Genomic DNA, 17,706 nt, shown 5'->3' on the forward strand with positions numbered 1-17,706 from the left:
TTAGATTAACGAGAGTCTTGTCTTTAAAATGCTGTAAAATAGTCATATGTTTGAGAAATTGAAGTAATAGCATTTCTAAGGTATTTGAATAACGCGCCACAGGATTCCACTGGCTGTTACGTAGTTGGGACGATTTTGTCCCACCTACCCTAGAGAGGTTTAACAAATCAAAATATATTTAAGATTTTAGATTCTTCAAAATAGCCACCCTTTGCCTTGATGACAGCTTTGCACAATCATGGCATTCTCTCAACCAGCTTCACCTGGAATGCTTTTACAGCCGTCTTTAAGGAGTTCCCACATATGCTGAGCACTGGTTGGCTGCTTTTCCTTAACTCTGTGATCCAACTTATCCCAAACCATCTCAATTGGGTTCAGGTCGGGTGATTTTGGAGGCCAGACCATCTGATGCAGCACTCCATCACTCTCCTTCTTGGTCAAATTGTCCTTAACCAGCCTGGAGGTGTGTTGGGCTATTGTCCTGTTGAAAAACAAATGATAGTCCCACTGAGCGCAAAACAGATGGGATGGGGTATCTGTCACGAGAATTTTTTCTTTCCCAATTGTTGAACTCAACTATCACTCAAGCTTCAAATAATTCCCAGAGGTTGTAATGCCCTGGTTAATAAAGAATTATTCAAAGACCCTGTCTGCAATAGATCAGTCCTTTATTCAGAGAGTACTCTGCCTTCAAAATGAGAACACAATCCTTTTATAACATACACACACACACACAAATGAACTCACATCAGTAGGAACTCCACCTCTCTTTAGGTGGGCTGTATTTTTTCACAATACTAACACATAGTTTCTCATTATCTTCTGCAAGCATAGCCATTTCTAACAGTTACTCCCCTATCTATGTTGGGGAGGCCTCTTTCCTGTTATTGGTTTCAGAGTTCTCACACGTCGACAGTTCAGTTGGCCTTGAGTGTCTCAACTATACCCAGCTCATATTGCGAAATAGTTAAACAATGGCCTAGTCACACACACATTATTGAATTATGACTCTTAACTTGTTATGGATAGGGGGCAGTATTTTCACGGCCGGATAAAAAACGTACCCGATTTAATCTGGTTATTACTCCTGCCCAGAAACTAGAATATGCATATAATTATTAGCTTTGGATAGAAAACACTCCAAAGTTTCTAAAACTGTTTGAATGGTGTCTGTGAGTATAACAGAACTCAAATGGCAGGCCAAAACCTGAGAAGATTCTGTACAGGAAGTACAGGTAATCCAATTTTTCTAATGTAAAAAGCTGTTTTTGATATAAATATGTACTTGATTGAACAAAACATGCATGTATTGTATAACATAATGTCCTAGGAGTGTCATTTGATGAAGATCATCAAAGGTTAGTGCTGCATTTAGCTGTGGTTTTGGTTTTTGTGACATTATATGCTAGCTTGAAAAATGGGTGTCTGATTATTTCTGGCTGGGTACTCTGCTGACATAATCTAATGTAAAGTGCTGTATCAGATGACTTGGCCTCCACAATCACCCAACCTCAACCCAATTGAGATGGTTTGGGATGAGTTGGACCGCAGAGTGAAGGAAAAGAAGCAAACAAGTGCTCAGCATATGTGGGAACTCCTTCAAGACTGTTGTAAAAGCATTCCAGGTGGAGCTGGCTGAGAGAATGCCAAGAGTGTGCCAAGCTGTCATCAAGGCAAAGGGTGGCTATTTTGAAGAATCTAAAATCTTAAATATATTTTGATTTCTTTAATACTTTTTTGGTTACTAGATGATTCCATATGTGTTATTTCATAGTTTTGATGTCTTCACTATTATTCTACAATGTAGAAAACAGTAAAAATAAAGAAAAACCCTTGAATGAGTAGGTGTGTCCAAACGTTTGACTGGTACTGTATATCAATCACACGTTCATGTATTCCCCAAAAAAATCTGTGTTCAGGTGTTCCCACGTTCAACAAGGTGTTAGTGTAACCGATGTGAAATGGCTAGTTAGTTAGCGGTGGTGCGCGCTAATAGCGTTTCAATCGGTGACGTCACTCTCTCTGAGACTTGAAGTAGGGTTTCCCCTTGCGTTGCAAGGGCCGTGGCTCTTGTGGCGCGATGGGTAACGATGCTTCGGTGGGTGTCAGTTGTTGATGTGTGCAAGGGTCCCTGGTTCGAGCCCGGGTTGGGGTGAAGAGAGGGACGGAACCTGCACTGTTACATTGATGCTGTTGACCCGGATCATTGGTTGCTGCGGAAAAGGAGGAGGTCAAAGGGGGGGTGAGTGTAACCGATGTGAAATGGCTAGTTAGTTAGCGGTGGTGCGCGCTAATAGCGTTTCAATCGGTGACGTCACTCTCTCTGAGACTTGAAGTAGGGTTTCCCCTTGTGTTGCAAGGGCCGTGGCTCTTGTGGCGCGATGGGTAATGTTGCTTCGGTGGGTGTCAGTTGTTGATGTGTGCAAGGGTCCCTGGTTCGAGCCCGGGTTGGGGCGAAGAGAGGGACGGAACCTACACTGTTACATTAGTTAAGTGTTTGGCCCCCCCTTTCAGTTCATTTATGGCCTTTATGACCCCTAATATCCCATGCTGTTGTGTGTGTGCTTATGCATAAGCGTGTCTGTGCATGTGCTGTCAGACTTGAAAAGCATGACATTGGACAGGCATCCCCTGACACCTGCACCTCTCAGGGTGTCGGCCGAGACAGGACCAGGTCACAGTCACAGGTCTTAGACCAGTGGGTTGTGAAATGAAACCCAGGGCTGACACACACACACACAACACCGTTCCCACCGGAATAAGGCTATATGGGTTTAAAGGAGGACCTTGCTGCTTTGTTGAGGTACATTTTCATGGGATGTGGGAATGGTGGGTGGCAAATTCAATTCGAACTGAATGGTAATGCTGGTACCGTGGTAGTAGATGTCTTACATTTAATAGCACCTATAGGCCCATGCTTACTACACTTTTTCAGATATTGGAAAACATTGACAATACCATGCAACAGAAACTCAGAATGTAGCCTACGGTATGATTAATCAATTTACATTTTAAGAGGAATACTGTTCTGAGACTCTGAAGTGAAAACTGTGGAAAAAAATGTGTCTCCCTGAGATTTCATAAAATGTCTGCAACTATTGTTGCAAATAGAAGTTGCTCCAGCAACAAGGTGGGTGGTGCCGCAGGGTTTTCGAGCTACGTGTTTGTTCGGATTGCCTGTCAATCATTCTAAAAAATGCTGCGGACCTTCCCTGTCTGCACTTTCAGCAAGTGTTCCAACCGCATCCCGACAGGCGAACACGGGCACTGCAGGCTCAACCAACAATGATTTTCGGATCCTAGGCTAAAGCACTCTCCGTGCATCTGCAGGAAACCGAGAGGAAAGGGGTAGAGAGAGAATCCTACGTACCCAAACAGCGCGCGAGAGAGAGAGAGAGAGTCCGAGTGAGTGCAGAGCGAGACGAGAGGAGAGGCAAGTAGGTTTGTGGAGTAAAAAAAGAACGGCTGGACCTGCAAAGATCAAGAGGATTGTTTGTTATTCTCGGAATAACCGCAACTGGCTTATTTGTAAAGTGTTTTTTTTTCGCCAATCAAAATGTCATCGTCTGGGAAAGACAACAGTGGTGCTCAACATACCAATTACGTGGGACCGTATCGCTTGGAAAAGACGCTCGGCAAAGGACAGACAGGTTGGTTGAGCTTTCTCATAACCTAACCGTATCCACCTCTCTTGCGTTCACTAATTGCATAAACGTGGCATAGGCTGTGCTGTCGGACCGCTCTCTGCAGCGAGTTAATTTCGTCTGGTGGGTTGACAAAGCTGATGATTGTGTTTGTGGACAATTCTCTGCCCCCCTATTAAACGAATTTGGGGTTTTGTTTTCGAGCACTGTGCTTCTCACACGATTGTGCTGGAACAGTGTGCGGGATAGGAGAGGGTATTCGGGTGCTTATGATGCTGGCTGCTCAGTTGATATGCGTTCTGTCTGTGAAGCCCTGGTCGAGATTGGGTGTGTTTCCAGTCTCCGCACAGCGAAAGTGTGTGTGAGAGAGAGCGATTAAAACGAACTTGTTCCCTGCTCCCTCCTTGTCTGCCTTATTGCCTCGCAGTGTGTCCTGTGATTTCAGCACACAACGCAGAGCTAAATCCTGATCTGCCTTGATACCTTGATCTATTCTTAGTAGGCAACGCAACGTTTCTCACGGCTGTGTATTTGTCATGGTGAGCTCTCCCATAGAATGCCCAGCGCATAGGACTGGTATTGGAAGGAGGCAAACTGTTAAACGGTTTATTTTAAGGGCTATATTCCGTTGTCCAATAGGAGTGGATATCAAGGCTATACACCTGGAATGTTAAAGGACCATATAAGAACGCATTAGTTTTAGTCTGTATAGGCTATACCTGTCATAGATAATAAAGGCTATGCAGAAGTCTATTTTGCTGGTCTATTTAGCAGAGATTGACATAAATGACCAGCAGCCTCCTTGTTTCACCAAGGCTTCTATTTTGTTGTCTCATTGAAATACACTTATATGGATATCATTAGGTTTATCCTACAGCAGCTATGGATGTTTGCTAGAGTCCTTTGCAGTCAGTGACTGTTGCTACAGCAGCGTAGTGCTGGGAACAGACCCAAAGGCAGACCCTACCCGGCAGAGATGAGAGGAGGAGAGTGATGCAACACGCTCTGTGCGCTGCCCCAAAAATGAGAGAGAGAGATTTTCTCTGTCCATCTGTTGTCTAAAGCGGCCACAATAGGCATCACTTCTCCTACCCAGGCCAGCCGGTCCTGCTGTGACGCTTGATACTGGATGCTCTGACTCCTGGGTTAAGTTTCCCCTATGTACAGATCTAGGATCAGCTTCCCCTCACCCAATTCTCATCTTTACCATTAGAGGGGGAACTGCAAAACTGACCCAAGATCAGCATATAGGGGCAACTATACCCTACAACAGGCTATGTAAACTCAACAAAAAAAGAAATTTCCCTTTTTCAGGAACCTGTCTTTCAAAGATAATTTGTAAAAATCCAAATATCTTTACAGATCTTCATTGTAAAGGGTTTAAACACTGTTTCCCATGCTTGTTCAATGAACCGTAAACAATTAATGAACATGCACCTGTGGAACGGTGGGACCGGCGGGACGAATTCGTCCCACCTACGTAACAGCCAGTTGAATCCAGTGGCGCGATTTTTAAAACGTTTGAAATACTATTACTTCAATTTCTCAAACATATGACTATTTTACAGCTATTTAAAGACAAGACTCTCGTTAATCTAACCACACTGTCCGATTTCAAAAAGGCTTTACAACGAAAGCAAAACATTAGATTATGTCAGGAGAGTGCCCAGCCAGAAATAATCAGACACCCATTTTTCAAGCTAGCATATAATGTCACAAAAACCTAAACCACAGCTAAATGCAGCACTAACCTTTTATGATCTTCATCAGATGACACACCTAGGACATTATGTTATACAATACATGCATGTCTGTTCAATCAAGTTCATATTTATATCAAAAAACCAGCTTTTTACATTAGCATGTGACGTTCAGAACTAGCATACCCCCCGCAAACTTCCGGGGAATTTACTAACAATTTGCTAAATTACTCACGATAAACGTTCACAAAAAGCATAACAATTATTTTAAGAATTATAGATACATTACTCCTCTATGCACTCGATATGTCCGATTTTAAAATAGCTTTTCGGATGAAGCACATTTTGCAATATTCTAAGTACATAGCCCAGCCATCACAGGCTAGCTATTTAGACACCCGGCAAGTTTAGCCTTCATCAAAATCATATTTCCTATAAGAAAAATGGTCTTACCTTTCCTGTTCTTCGTCAGAATGCACTCCCAGGACTTCTACTTCAATAACAAATGTAGGTTTGGTCCCAAATAATCCATCGTTATATCCAAACAGCGGCGTTTTGTTCATGCGTTCTAGACACTATCAGAATGCTAAATCACGGTCGAGCGCATGGCGCAGAACGTGACAAAAAAATTCTAAATATTCCATTACCGTACTTCGAAGCATGTCAACCACTGTTTAAAATCAATTTTTATGCAATTTATCTCGTAGAAAAGTGATAATATTCCGACCGGGAATCTGCAATGAGCTAAACAGCCGAAGGAAAATACTCCACGGGGTCGAATCGCGCACGCGCCTAATTCTATTGTCCTCTGATGCGACACTTGGAAAAGGCGATAATGTGTTTCAGCCTGAGGCTGCCTCGTCATCGTTCAGGTTTTTCCCGGGTTCTGAGAGCCTATTGGAGCCCTAGGAATTGTCACGTTACAGCTAAGATCCTTACTCTTCAATAAACAGAGACAAGAAGAACGACTCCTTGTCAGACAGGCCACTTCCTGCATGAAACCTTCTCAGATTTTTGCCTGCCATAGGAGTTCTGTTATACTCACAGACACCATTCAAACAGTTTTAGAAACTTTAGGGTGTTTTCTATCCAAACCTGAACAATAATATGCATATTCTAGCTTCTGAGTTGGTGTAGGAGGCGGTTAAAAATGGGCACACATTTTTTCCAAAATTCTCAATGCTGCCCCCTAGCCCGTAGAGGTTAAGGTCACAGTTATGAAAACTTAGGAGCCTAAAGAGGCCTTTCTACTGACTGAAAAAAACCAGAACAAAGTTGCCCATGGTCCCTGCTCATCTGCGTGAACGTGCCTTAGGCATGCTGCAAGGAGGCATGAGGACTGCAGATGTGGCCAGTGCAATAAATTGCAATGTCGCACAATCCCTCCATCAGTGCTCAGACTGTCCACAATAGGCTGAGAGGTTGGACTAAGGGCTTGTAGGCCTGTTGTAAGGCAGGTCTTCACCAGACATCACCGGCAACGACGTCACCTATGGGCACAAACCCACCGTCGCTGGACCAGACAGGACTGGCAAAAATTGCTCTTCACTGACGAGTCGCTGTTTTGTCTCACCAGGGGTGATGGTCAGATTTGCGTTTATCGTCGAAGGAATGAGCGTGACACCGAGGCCTGTACTCTGGAGCGGGATCGATTTGGAGGTGGAGGGTCTGTCATGGTCTGGGGCGGTGTGTCACAGCATCATCGGACTGAGCTTGTTGTCATTACAGGCAATCTCAACGCTGTGTGTTACAGGGAAGACATCCTCCTCCCTCATGTGGTACCCTTCCTGCAGGCTCATCCTGACATGACCCTCCAGCATGACAATGCCACCAGCCATACTGCTCGTTCTGTGCATTATTTCCTGCAAGACAGGAATGTCAGTGTTCTGCCATGGCCAGCGAAGAGCCCGGGACCTGTTGGATCGGAGGGTGAGGACTAAGGCCATACCCCCCAGAAATGTCCAGGAACTTGCAGGTGCCTTGGTGGAAGGGTGGGGTAACATCTCACAGCAAGAATTGGAAAATCAGGTGCAGTCCATGAGGAGATGCACTGCAGTACTTAATGCAGCTGGTGGCCACACCAGATACTGACTGTTACTGGAGGTCGACCGATTAATTGGTATGGCCGATTTTAATTAGGGCCGATTTCAGGTTTTCATAACAATCGGTAATCTGCATTTTTGGATGCCGATTACATTGCACTCCACAAGGAGACTGCATGGCAGGCTGACCACGATGTTACGCGAGTGCAGCAAGGAGCCAAGGTAAGTTGCTAGCTGGCATTAAACTTATCTTATAAAAAAAATATCTTAACATAATCACTAGTTAACTACACATGGTTGATGATAGTACTAGTTTAACTAGCTTGTCCTGTGTTGCAAATACTCAATGCGGTGCCTGTTAATTTATCATCGAATCACAGCCTACAGCCTACGGGTGATGATTTAACAAGTGCATTTGCGGGAAAAAAAACTGTCGTTTCACCAATGTACCTAGCCATAAACATCAATGCCTTTCTTAAAATCAATATACAAGCATATCTTTTTTTAAACCTGCAAAAAAAGTAATTCATGTTAGCAGGCAATATTAACTAGGGAAATTGTGTCACTTCTCTTGCGTTCTGTGCAAGCAGAGTCAGGGTATATGCAGCAGTTTGGACCACCTGGCTCGTTGCGAACTGTGTTGAAGACTCATGTTAAAAGGAACCACCAGCTTTCATGTTCTGAGCAAGGAACTTAAACGTTAGCTTTTTTACATGGCACATATTGCACTTTTAATTTCTTCTCCAACACTGTGTTTTTAGCATTATTTAAACCAAATTGAACATGTTTCATTATTTATTTGAGACTAACTAGATTTTTATTGATGTATTATATTAAGTTAAATTAAGTGTTCATTCATTATTGTTGTAATTGTCATTATTACAAATATATATAAAATCGTCCGATTAATCGGTATTGGATTTTTTTTGGTCCTCCAATAATCTGTATTGGTATCAGCATTGAAAAATCGTAATCGGTCGACCTCTAACAGAAATTGAATAATGTGTCACTGAACAAAGGGGGGGGGGGGGGGTCAAAATCAAAAGTAACAGTCACATGTCTGTGGAACTTGTTCATTTTATGTCTCAGTTGTTGAATCTTGTTATGGTCATACAAATATTTACACATGTTAAGTTTGCTGAAAATAAACGCAGTTGACAGTAAGAGGACAGTACTTTTTTTGCTGAGTTTATATGGATGGACGGATACCCCTTTCTTAAAAAATATTCAGGGAATATCCACTTTGGACTCCTCAGTTATGAATGGTAAGACTTATTTTATTTTAGCATTTTGGTAGGTTTGATATAGCATATGATGTCAGTGGGACATGGTTTATCTTATCTCATCCTAAGCTTCTGTTTGATGGATATCAAATATGTAATGGTGATTGTATTGTCTTATGCAGTTTGATTCTAGTACTGTACTTGTGGATATGAAACTACTCTCTCACAGTGTAAGTGTGCGCGTGCATGCATGCCTATTTGGTGTGTGTGTGTGTGTGTGTGTGCGTCTGTGACCTGCACTTTTAACATCTTAGCATGACTCTCACTGTCCACCCTGTGTTGATATTGGGTTTATATTGAATCATATTCATTTACAACCCAGTCTTCTAAGTAAGGCGCTAGGCAGGGTTACTTTGTGTTTATACAGAATATTGGTAACCAACTATGTAGCAGTGGTCTGCTGGGTGTAAACATAAATAGAGAGTATACGTGTGTATGTGCATTTCAGCATTTCCATGCTGTGGTTGTCTGTCTTTGCACATGTCTGTGTTCCTGTCTATGTGTGTGTAATTTTGCATGCATGCATGCGTTGCATCTTTGCAGCTGGACCATGTGTGTGTATGATGGTGTTTGGTTAGCATGTGGTGTGTTAGCGCTAGGGAAATCCCACTCAGATAAATGATAGTGTGTTGTTGCTCTATTAACCCCTTGTTAATCTGTCTCCTCTCTCGAGAAATGCTCACTGGGCTGGGTTAAGCCAATGGCATTGTTTTTGATGAGGGAAGGTGACAGTTTCTGTCCAATGGGATTGGCGGGTCTCTGGTGAGAATAGCGACAGGGTTTGTCAAATGGGTTGGACTTTGGTGATTGTCCCAGGCTCTGATTGGTGACTGATTGTTCAATGATTTTGTCTCTGGTGAGATTGACTGTTGTGTTTAGCCAATGAACATGTCTTTGTTAAGATTGACGGTTGCGTTCAGCCAATTAGCTTGTCTCTGGTGAGATACAGTTTTGCTCAGCCAAGGGTCTTGTCTCTGGTGACTGTCCCAGCCAAGCTATGAGGGGTTGGTATTAATCGAAAAGAGAGTGGAAGGGAGGCCTAGGGTGTCTTGCCGGCCTGCACTGAGCCATGGAGCTGGTTCCTGTTCATTAAGTGATTAGGGCTGGACGCGCTCGCACACACACACTGGCTCTAGCTCTGCTTCCTGGCCTAATCCCCTGCACAGCCAAAGTCCCCTCAGCTCTCACTCACGCACTCACATGGTACACAGGGGACCAAGGCTGCTACAGTACACTGCTATACTGCTACACCAAACACACTGAATCATTGGCTACAATAATACACCACTAAACTAGTACATTGATACACAGCTACACCCGTGACACCGCTCTACAAGGGATCACAGACCACATTCCCTTTCTGTCTTTTCCTCATTTTTTTTCTTACTCTCTCTCTCCCTCTCTTTCCTCTTCATATCTCTCTGTTTTTCTTTCTCAGTCTCTGTCGATATCAATCTCTTTCTTTCTTTACCAGCCCTCCATGTAGACACGAGGGTCCTCCTCCAGGTTTATTGCTTTTCTGTGTCCTGAGTACCAGAGCCATTCCGGCTCTAGCCGCTCTGATTTCTCCAGGCTCTATTCTCCGTGCCTTTGTCAGGTGTGCACTGGGGCCTGAAGGATCCATAGATGCTGCCTTCCTGCATGGCTGGGTCCTGATTGGGGCTGAAGCCACAGAATCATGGAAGCCATTTTGAAGCCACTGATACAGTTGTCGTGCTCGAGTGCCGGAACCATGGTGGAACCTAGGGCTGTGGCGGTCATGAAATTTTGTCAGCTGGTGACTGTCATGTGAATTTCTGGTCTCACAGTAATTGACCATTAATTAACATAAACACATTTAGCATCTCCAGGCCTGCACACATAGAAGCCGCTGTTGCACGCCTTTGGAACATCTACATTAAAAAAAGTACATTAAATCCATTTAATATACACCATCGAAATAAATCCATTATTTATTTTACGCAGGTCTAAAGAAACATTATTATATGAAGAAAATTAATTCCTAGAAGAACAGAATAGCATATTCTGAGTCAGCCTACTGTATGTTATCATGCTATGCACCATTCCAATGGCAGCCTAGGCTGTAGGCTGGTTCATTTAGCAGACAAGATATAGTTATGCATTCTGTGCCACTATTTTATAGTAAGAAGAATATAATTGAACTTAGATTTATAAAATAGAAAGGATATTATTCCCGTTCCCGAGCGCTGTATGCATATAAAGTGGCAATGTAGAGCATAAAAGTGATAATTTGAAGTAGGTCGTATATGCTAGACTTAGAGTTATGTGGCAACATTAGTTGTGAATGATGCAAACCATAGAATATCTTAGAAATCAAAACGTATAGGCCTATGGGCTGCATGATGTGACTTTTGCCTCAGGCTGCACACACTGTTCTCTCATCAAGTGATAATATGTGACCGACCGGCTCAAATCGGTCTTATGTAGCAAAATTTGAAGTGTTGTTGTTTTACATTGGATAAAAGTAGAGACTTGGAGCTACAAAATGCTATATCATACATTGCATTATTTTAGGAACAATGGGAAAGCAATTCAGCTTTGAAAGCTGATAAACTTGTAAACTCACTTTTCAGAAAATGGCCTATGAATGTTTTGGTACTTAGTGAAGAGCTCCTCTTTGTCTACACCCATTTAGCATCGTTCACACCATTTTAAGCTTTAGCACCACCCATCTCAGTTCGCTTTCGAGGCGTTCAGAGCGCACACTTGACACTCTGGCTGATGATTTGTTTACCTGTGGATAACATGAAAACAGCCTTACCAGCTCTGCTGGCAACAATTGCATTACTCTTTTTTTACGTTTACCGACGTTTACCGACACCAGCCATATTCAACGGGGGATTTGTGTTTGTAAATTCAGCAGTTATTCTGCACTCTGGCATACTCAGACTGAATTTACGAATGCACCCAAAATGGTTAGTTGCGTACACAATGAACATAGCTAGGTAAACAAAGTGTAAGATCATGCACGTCACGTAACATTACCTAGCGAGCCAGCCAGCTAACGTTAGCTAGTTAAACAACAATGAACATGGTGGCAAAACATGTCGTTACTACCCTGCATGAATCTACTGCCAGCTAACCAACCAGGTTCAATGTTAGCTAGCTAACATTAGGGTCTAACTAGCAAAGCAAACGGCTCTAATATATGAATAATAAAATCATACAGGTAACGTTAGCTAGGGAGCCAGCCAGCTAGCTAACATTAGGCTCTAACTAATCCAGAAAACGGCTCTGGGATACAAATAATAACACCATACACGTAACGTTAGCTAGGGAGCCAGCCAGCTAACGTTAGCTAGCTAGCTAAAAGTAAACTTTAGCTTGAAATGAAACCGCTTTCTGTCAAAATTAGAAATGTGTAATATCAGAAAATGTAGCTAGTTAGACTATCTTACCCATATACATCATCATGCATGATGGATGCGTCTCCCTGTCACGGATGCCATGCCATGCCATGGTTGCCCTTAGTTAGAAGATGTAATCCGGAGACAGGTGTTTTCTCAATGTCTTTAGCCATCATACTCTAATTCCACTGATTTTCAAAATTTGATACTCCAGAAAGTGGAGATCAACACTTATGCAGCTCCACTACACAAAACATATTTTAAAAAAGCTGCATTTGACAGGATTACCAACAGACTGACCAGCTCAAATAGACAAGTCTTCTATATGGCAGACCAATCTGAACTCTCTCGGCATGTCCAGTCCACTCATTATCTCAGCCAATCATGACTAGTGGGAAGGTTGCTTACTTTTTCTGTGGCTTAACCAACGAGGCTCATAATTTAACAATTGTATTCATATTTACAGATGTCATACACGTTTGTTATTAACCTCACATGAAAGTTCACATGTTCCAGAAGGCTCTCCTGTGAAGTAGTGACCCGCGTCATACGCCTAGTTTCCTGAAATGAGTCACATTTGCACCGATCAGACTATTCTCAATTTATTCCTGTCTTTACTAATACACTACATGACCAAAAGTATGTGAACACTTGCTCGTCGAACATCTCATTCCAAAATCATGGGCATTAATATGGAGTTAATAGCGATAATATGCGTGAATAGCCTCCACTAGTCTGGGAAATATTTTCCACTCGATGTTGAAACATTGCTGAAATGACTTACTTCCATTCAGCCAAAAGAGCATTAGTGAGGTTGGGCACTGATGTTGGGAGATTGGGCCTGGTTTGCAGTCGGCATTCCAATTCATCCCAAAGGTGTTCAATGGGGTTGAGTCAGGGCTATGTGCAGGCCAATCAAGTTCTTCTACACCGATCTCGACAAACCATTTCTGTATGGACCTCACGGGGGGCATTGTCATGCTGAAACAGCAAAGGGCCTTCCCCAAAGTTGGAAGCACAGAATCATCTAGAATGTCACTGTATGCTGTAGCGTTAAGATTTCCCTTCACTGAAACTAAGGGGCCTAGTCAACCGAACCATGAAAAATAGACCCACATCATTATTCTTCCTCTGCAGGTAGCGTTCTTCTGGCATCCACCAAACCCAGATTAGTCTGTCGGACTGCAAGATGGTGAAGCATGATTCATCACTCCAGAGAACGCGTTTCCACTGATTCCAACGGCGGCAAGCTTTACATTACTCCAGCTGACTCTTGGTATTGTGCATGCTGATCTTAGGCTTGTGTGAGGCTGCTCGGCCATGGAAACCCATTTTCATGAATCTCCCGACAAACAGGTCTTGTGCTGGAATTGCTTTCCGGAGGCAGTTTGGAACTCGGTAGTGAGTGTTGCAACTGAGGACACTCAGCTTTCCTGTTCTGTGAGCTTGTGTGGCCTACCACTTCGCGGTTGAGCCATTGTTGCTCCTAGACGTTTCCACTTCACAATAACTGCACTTAGAGTTGACCGGGGCAGTTCTAGCACTGGTTGGAAAGGTGGCATCCTATGACGGTGCCACGTTGAAAGTCACTGAGCTCTTCAGTAAGGCCTTTCTACTGACAGTGTTTGTCTATGGACATTGCATGGCTGTGTGCTTGATTTTACACACCTGTCGGCAACGGATGTGGTTGAAATAGCTGAATCCACTAATTTGAAGTGTTGTCCACATTTCTTCATACATATATATATATTAGTGTATGTGAAATTAGTTAGTGATTTAGAATGGGCCATTATCAAGTGGGCAGGGGAAAAAAGTAATCCTCATGCACTCAAATAGCGATTGGAGGCTTCCCGTGGTTCCTTTTTCGATCATGCCGGGTAGGCTCGTGCAGTTTCACAGCAGAGCAATGTGCTTAATATTAGCAACTGAGAAATATATTGGCAGTAGAAAGCTGAGATCCTTCTCTTTTTAGTGGCAACCATCAAAACTCTGTTTTCACACAGGATTGCATATAGACATTTTGGGGCTTATTTCACTCCACGCATCAAACACTGTTTGAGGAGCAGCCTCTCGCTATACTCAGTAAGCCACCCTGCACAATACATCTGACATTTTTGTCATTTAGCAGACGCTGTTATCCAGAGCGACTTACAGGAGCAATTAGGGCACATCAACAGATTGTTCACCTAGTCGGCTCTGGGGTTCAAACTAGCGACCTTTCAGTTACTGGCCCAACGCTCTTAACTGCTAGGGTACCTGCCGCCCCACAATAGGCCTATACGTTTTTTCGCAGACTCCTCGATAGGTTTGGAGCGTAGCATAAGGCAACCATTCCATTCAGAATGCATAATAATACAGTCCACACTCAAAGGAAATTACTAGAGTTTATTTAATTTCGAAGTATAGGCTAGACCAATTACGTACCAAAGCATCTTTAAAAAAAATATATGTTTTTGTCGTACGTATATGCGGTAGGCTATTAGGCTATACATTTTATAACAGCATAATCATTATTTTAGCTCAGGCTTTTTTTGGCCTTGGGCTCATACTGTGTATATAGGCTTATGCGTATGCATAAGCTCTAATGTGTTTGTGTGTTCTAAATGCAACGTCTCAAATGCTTAGCTTTGAAACAAAATCCACAACAACCATGTTTTCCACTCAGTTTCAACTTTTTGTTGAACTTCTATCACAGTGAGGTCAAACAATGTAGCTGAACGGTGAGCGTCAAAAGCATGACACTGTTTTGGTAATACGTGTTATTTTCGATCGCATTTGCATTGATGTGGGACAATAGAGGGCTGAGTACCAGGCCATTTGCGACCTGGCAGTCATTAGCGAGTTGGGTACTACCATCCCATCAGCGGCATTCATGTGCAGAGCGCATAGGATGAGATTACTGTGACTCAACGGTCACATGGAATTTGACTGAGTTCATGACTGCCGGTGTGGCGGTAATACAGTCATCGCAACAGCACTACCTAGGGCAATTGTGACAGTGATCTTCACTCCTGTGTGTGTGTGTGTGTGTGTTTAGAGAGAGATATAGTGTGACTCCATGTATGTCAGTCAACTCAATCAAATGTATTTATAAAGCCCTTTTCACATCAGCTGATGTCACTGTGCTATACAGAACACAGCCTAAAACCCCAAACAGCAAGCAATGCAGATGTAGAGGCACAGTGGCTATGAAAAACTCCCTAGAAAGGCAGGAACCTAGGAAGAAACCTAGAGGAACCAGGCTCTGCACGGACCCTATCTTGCACATGTATAACATACAGCTGGCGGGTTTTAAGCTTTTTCGGCAGGATAGAACAGCAGCCTCTGGTAAGACAAGGGGTAGCGGTCTATGTATATTTGTAAACAACAGCTGGTGCACAAAATTTTAAAGAAGTCTCAAGGTTTTGCTCGCCTGAGATAGAGTATCTCATGGTAAGCTGTAGACCACACTATTTACCAAGAGAGTTTTTTGTAGCTGTCTACATATCACCACAAACCAATGCTGGCACTAAGGCCACACTCAATGAGCTGTATACAAACATAATCAAACAGGAAAATTCTCATCCAGAGGCAGCACTCCTAGTGGCCGGGTACATTAATGCAGGGAAACTCATCCATTTTACCAAATTTCTACCAGCATGTTAAATGTGCAACCAGAGGGAAAAAAAACTTTAGACCACCTTTACTCTACACCCAGAGACGCGTACAAAGCTCTCCCTCGCCCTCCATTTGGCAGATCTGACCATAATTCTATCCTCCTGATTCCTGCTTACAAGCTAAAACTAAAGCAGGAAGCACCAGTGACTCGGTAAATAAGAAAGTGGTCAGATGAAGCAGATGCTAAGCTACAGGACTGTTTTGCCAGCACAGACTGGAATATGTTCCGGGATTCTTCCGATTGCATTGAGGAGTACACCACGTCAGTCACTGGCTTCATCAATAAGTGCATTGATGACGTTGTCCCCACAGTGACTGTACATAATACCCCAACCAGACGCCATGGATTACAGGCAACATCTGCACTGAGCTAAAGGGAAGAGCTGCCGCTTTCAAGGAGTGGGACACTAACTCGGAAGCTTATAAGAAATCCCGCTATGCCCGCCGACGAACCATCAAGCAGGCAAAGCGTCAATACTGGACTAAGATTGAATCGTACTACTCCGGCTCCGATGGATGTGGCAGGGCTTGCAAACTATTGCCCAAGCCATAGACTGTTCACTCTGCTACCATCCGGCAAACCGTATCGGTGCATTGGCTCTCAGACCAAAAGGCTCCGAGACAGCTTCTACCCCCAAGCCATAAGACTGCTAAATAGTTAATTAAATGGTTGCCCGGACAGTCTGCACAGACCCTATCTTGCACTGACTATATCTAGAAGACTATATATGCACACACACACTCACACACACTACACTGACACTCTCACACAAAACCCACACACATTCACATACACTACAAACATACACGCATACTGACACAACACAAACACACATACACACACTGATGAATAAGTATTTGAGCAGCTGTGTGTGTGTGTGCATTCCAACCTGCTTAGAGAAAAATACTTGAAATAGCTTATCTATTTACTACTTTGAAGCGGGTCCAATTAAATGAGAGAGGCTACCATTTGTCCCATATCTTAACTTTTGTAGGCCTATAGGCTATTTTGCGAGTATGAAACCTCACAGCCAGAAAAGGTGAGGAATTCCATCTTGCTACTATATTTAGCTAACATTTTTTTTAAATTATTATTATTATTTTTTTATGAATATGAGTCATCATATATTCCTGCACAAGGCTAGGCTACTTTTGCCTTAAAATTGCAATGCAATACTTCAATCACTAGAAACTGTGCATACGCATGGTCTAAAGTTTGCAGGAGGATAAGCACATTCTCACTTCAAGCTTAGATTTTTATAAATGCCAACTTTTGCATGAAAAGTGGCTCACGCATATTTTGGACGTACGCAATGTTTATGAACGAGGCCCTTTGCTTTGAGCACAGACACAGAAACAGCCCTGACCTGCTCTCTCCTTTAACTTGTCACTTCAAGGCCATTGTTATGCTGCTTCACACACAAACTTCACACACACAGTACTGTCCTGAACTCTCATGCTTGGGCCTCCCTGCATGTTTCTCAGTGAATCTGACAGTGAATGAGCCCTGTCTGCCACTCGCCCTGTCTGCCACTTCATCAGATATTACATAACCAAGGTCTCTGTCATTGACTGTTACACCCTTTTCCCTCTCTCCATCCCTCTTTTCACAGTCGGGATTCATACAGCAACCCAGTGGTGTGTTAAATCAGACAAGGTCTCTGCGGGATAGCATCGATTAGAGGGATTTTATGTAGCCAATGATTCTCCCAGATTAATGATGGGGAAAAGAGTAGCAGGGAGATGGAGGAGAGGAGAAAAATCTTGGGGCGTGAAGTGGTCTTGCTTGTCAGTTCTGACTGGATTTGTCCCTAATGGCACCCACTTCCCTATATAGTGCACTACATAGGGAAGAGGGTGCCATTTGGGACACCACTGACTAGCGGATTGGAGGTTATTACTTAGGACACTTTATTGATAATTTTCTTCATTATTTTCTCACTCCTCCCCCCTTATTCCCTTCCTCTTAATATGTCCATCCTTATGGGTGAAGGCCATAGGAGGAGTTAGAG

At 43.1% G+C, this 17,706-nt stretch overlaps 1 protein-coding gene across 1 annotated transcript in view; it reads left to right on the forward strand.

Annotated features, from left to right (window-relative positions):
• Window positions 1-3,454: 3,454 nt before the first annotated feature.
• brsk2a (BR serine/threonine kinase 2a) overlaps window positions 3,455-17,706 on the forward strand; it is a 506,659-nt gene continuing 492,407 nt past the window's right edge. Inside the window, exon 1 of the mRNA XM_029758477.1 lies at window positions 3,455-3,650. Within this exon, the coding sequence (XP_029614337.1) occupies window positions 3,557-3,650 (94 nt within the window). The 5' untranslated portion in view covers window positions 3,455-3,556. The remainder of the gene's footprint in view (window positions 3,651-17,706) is intronic.

This window comes from Salmo trutta, chromosome 7, assembly GCF_901001165.1.
Source record: "Salmo trutta chromosome 7, fSalTru1.1, whole genome shotgun sequence".
In the NCBI taxonomy this organism is placed as follows: domain Eukaryota; kingdom Metazoa; phylum Chordata; class Actinopteri; order Salmoniformes; family Salmonidae; genus Salmo; species Salmo trutta.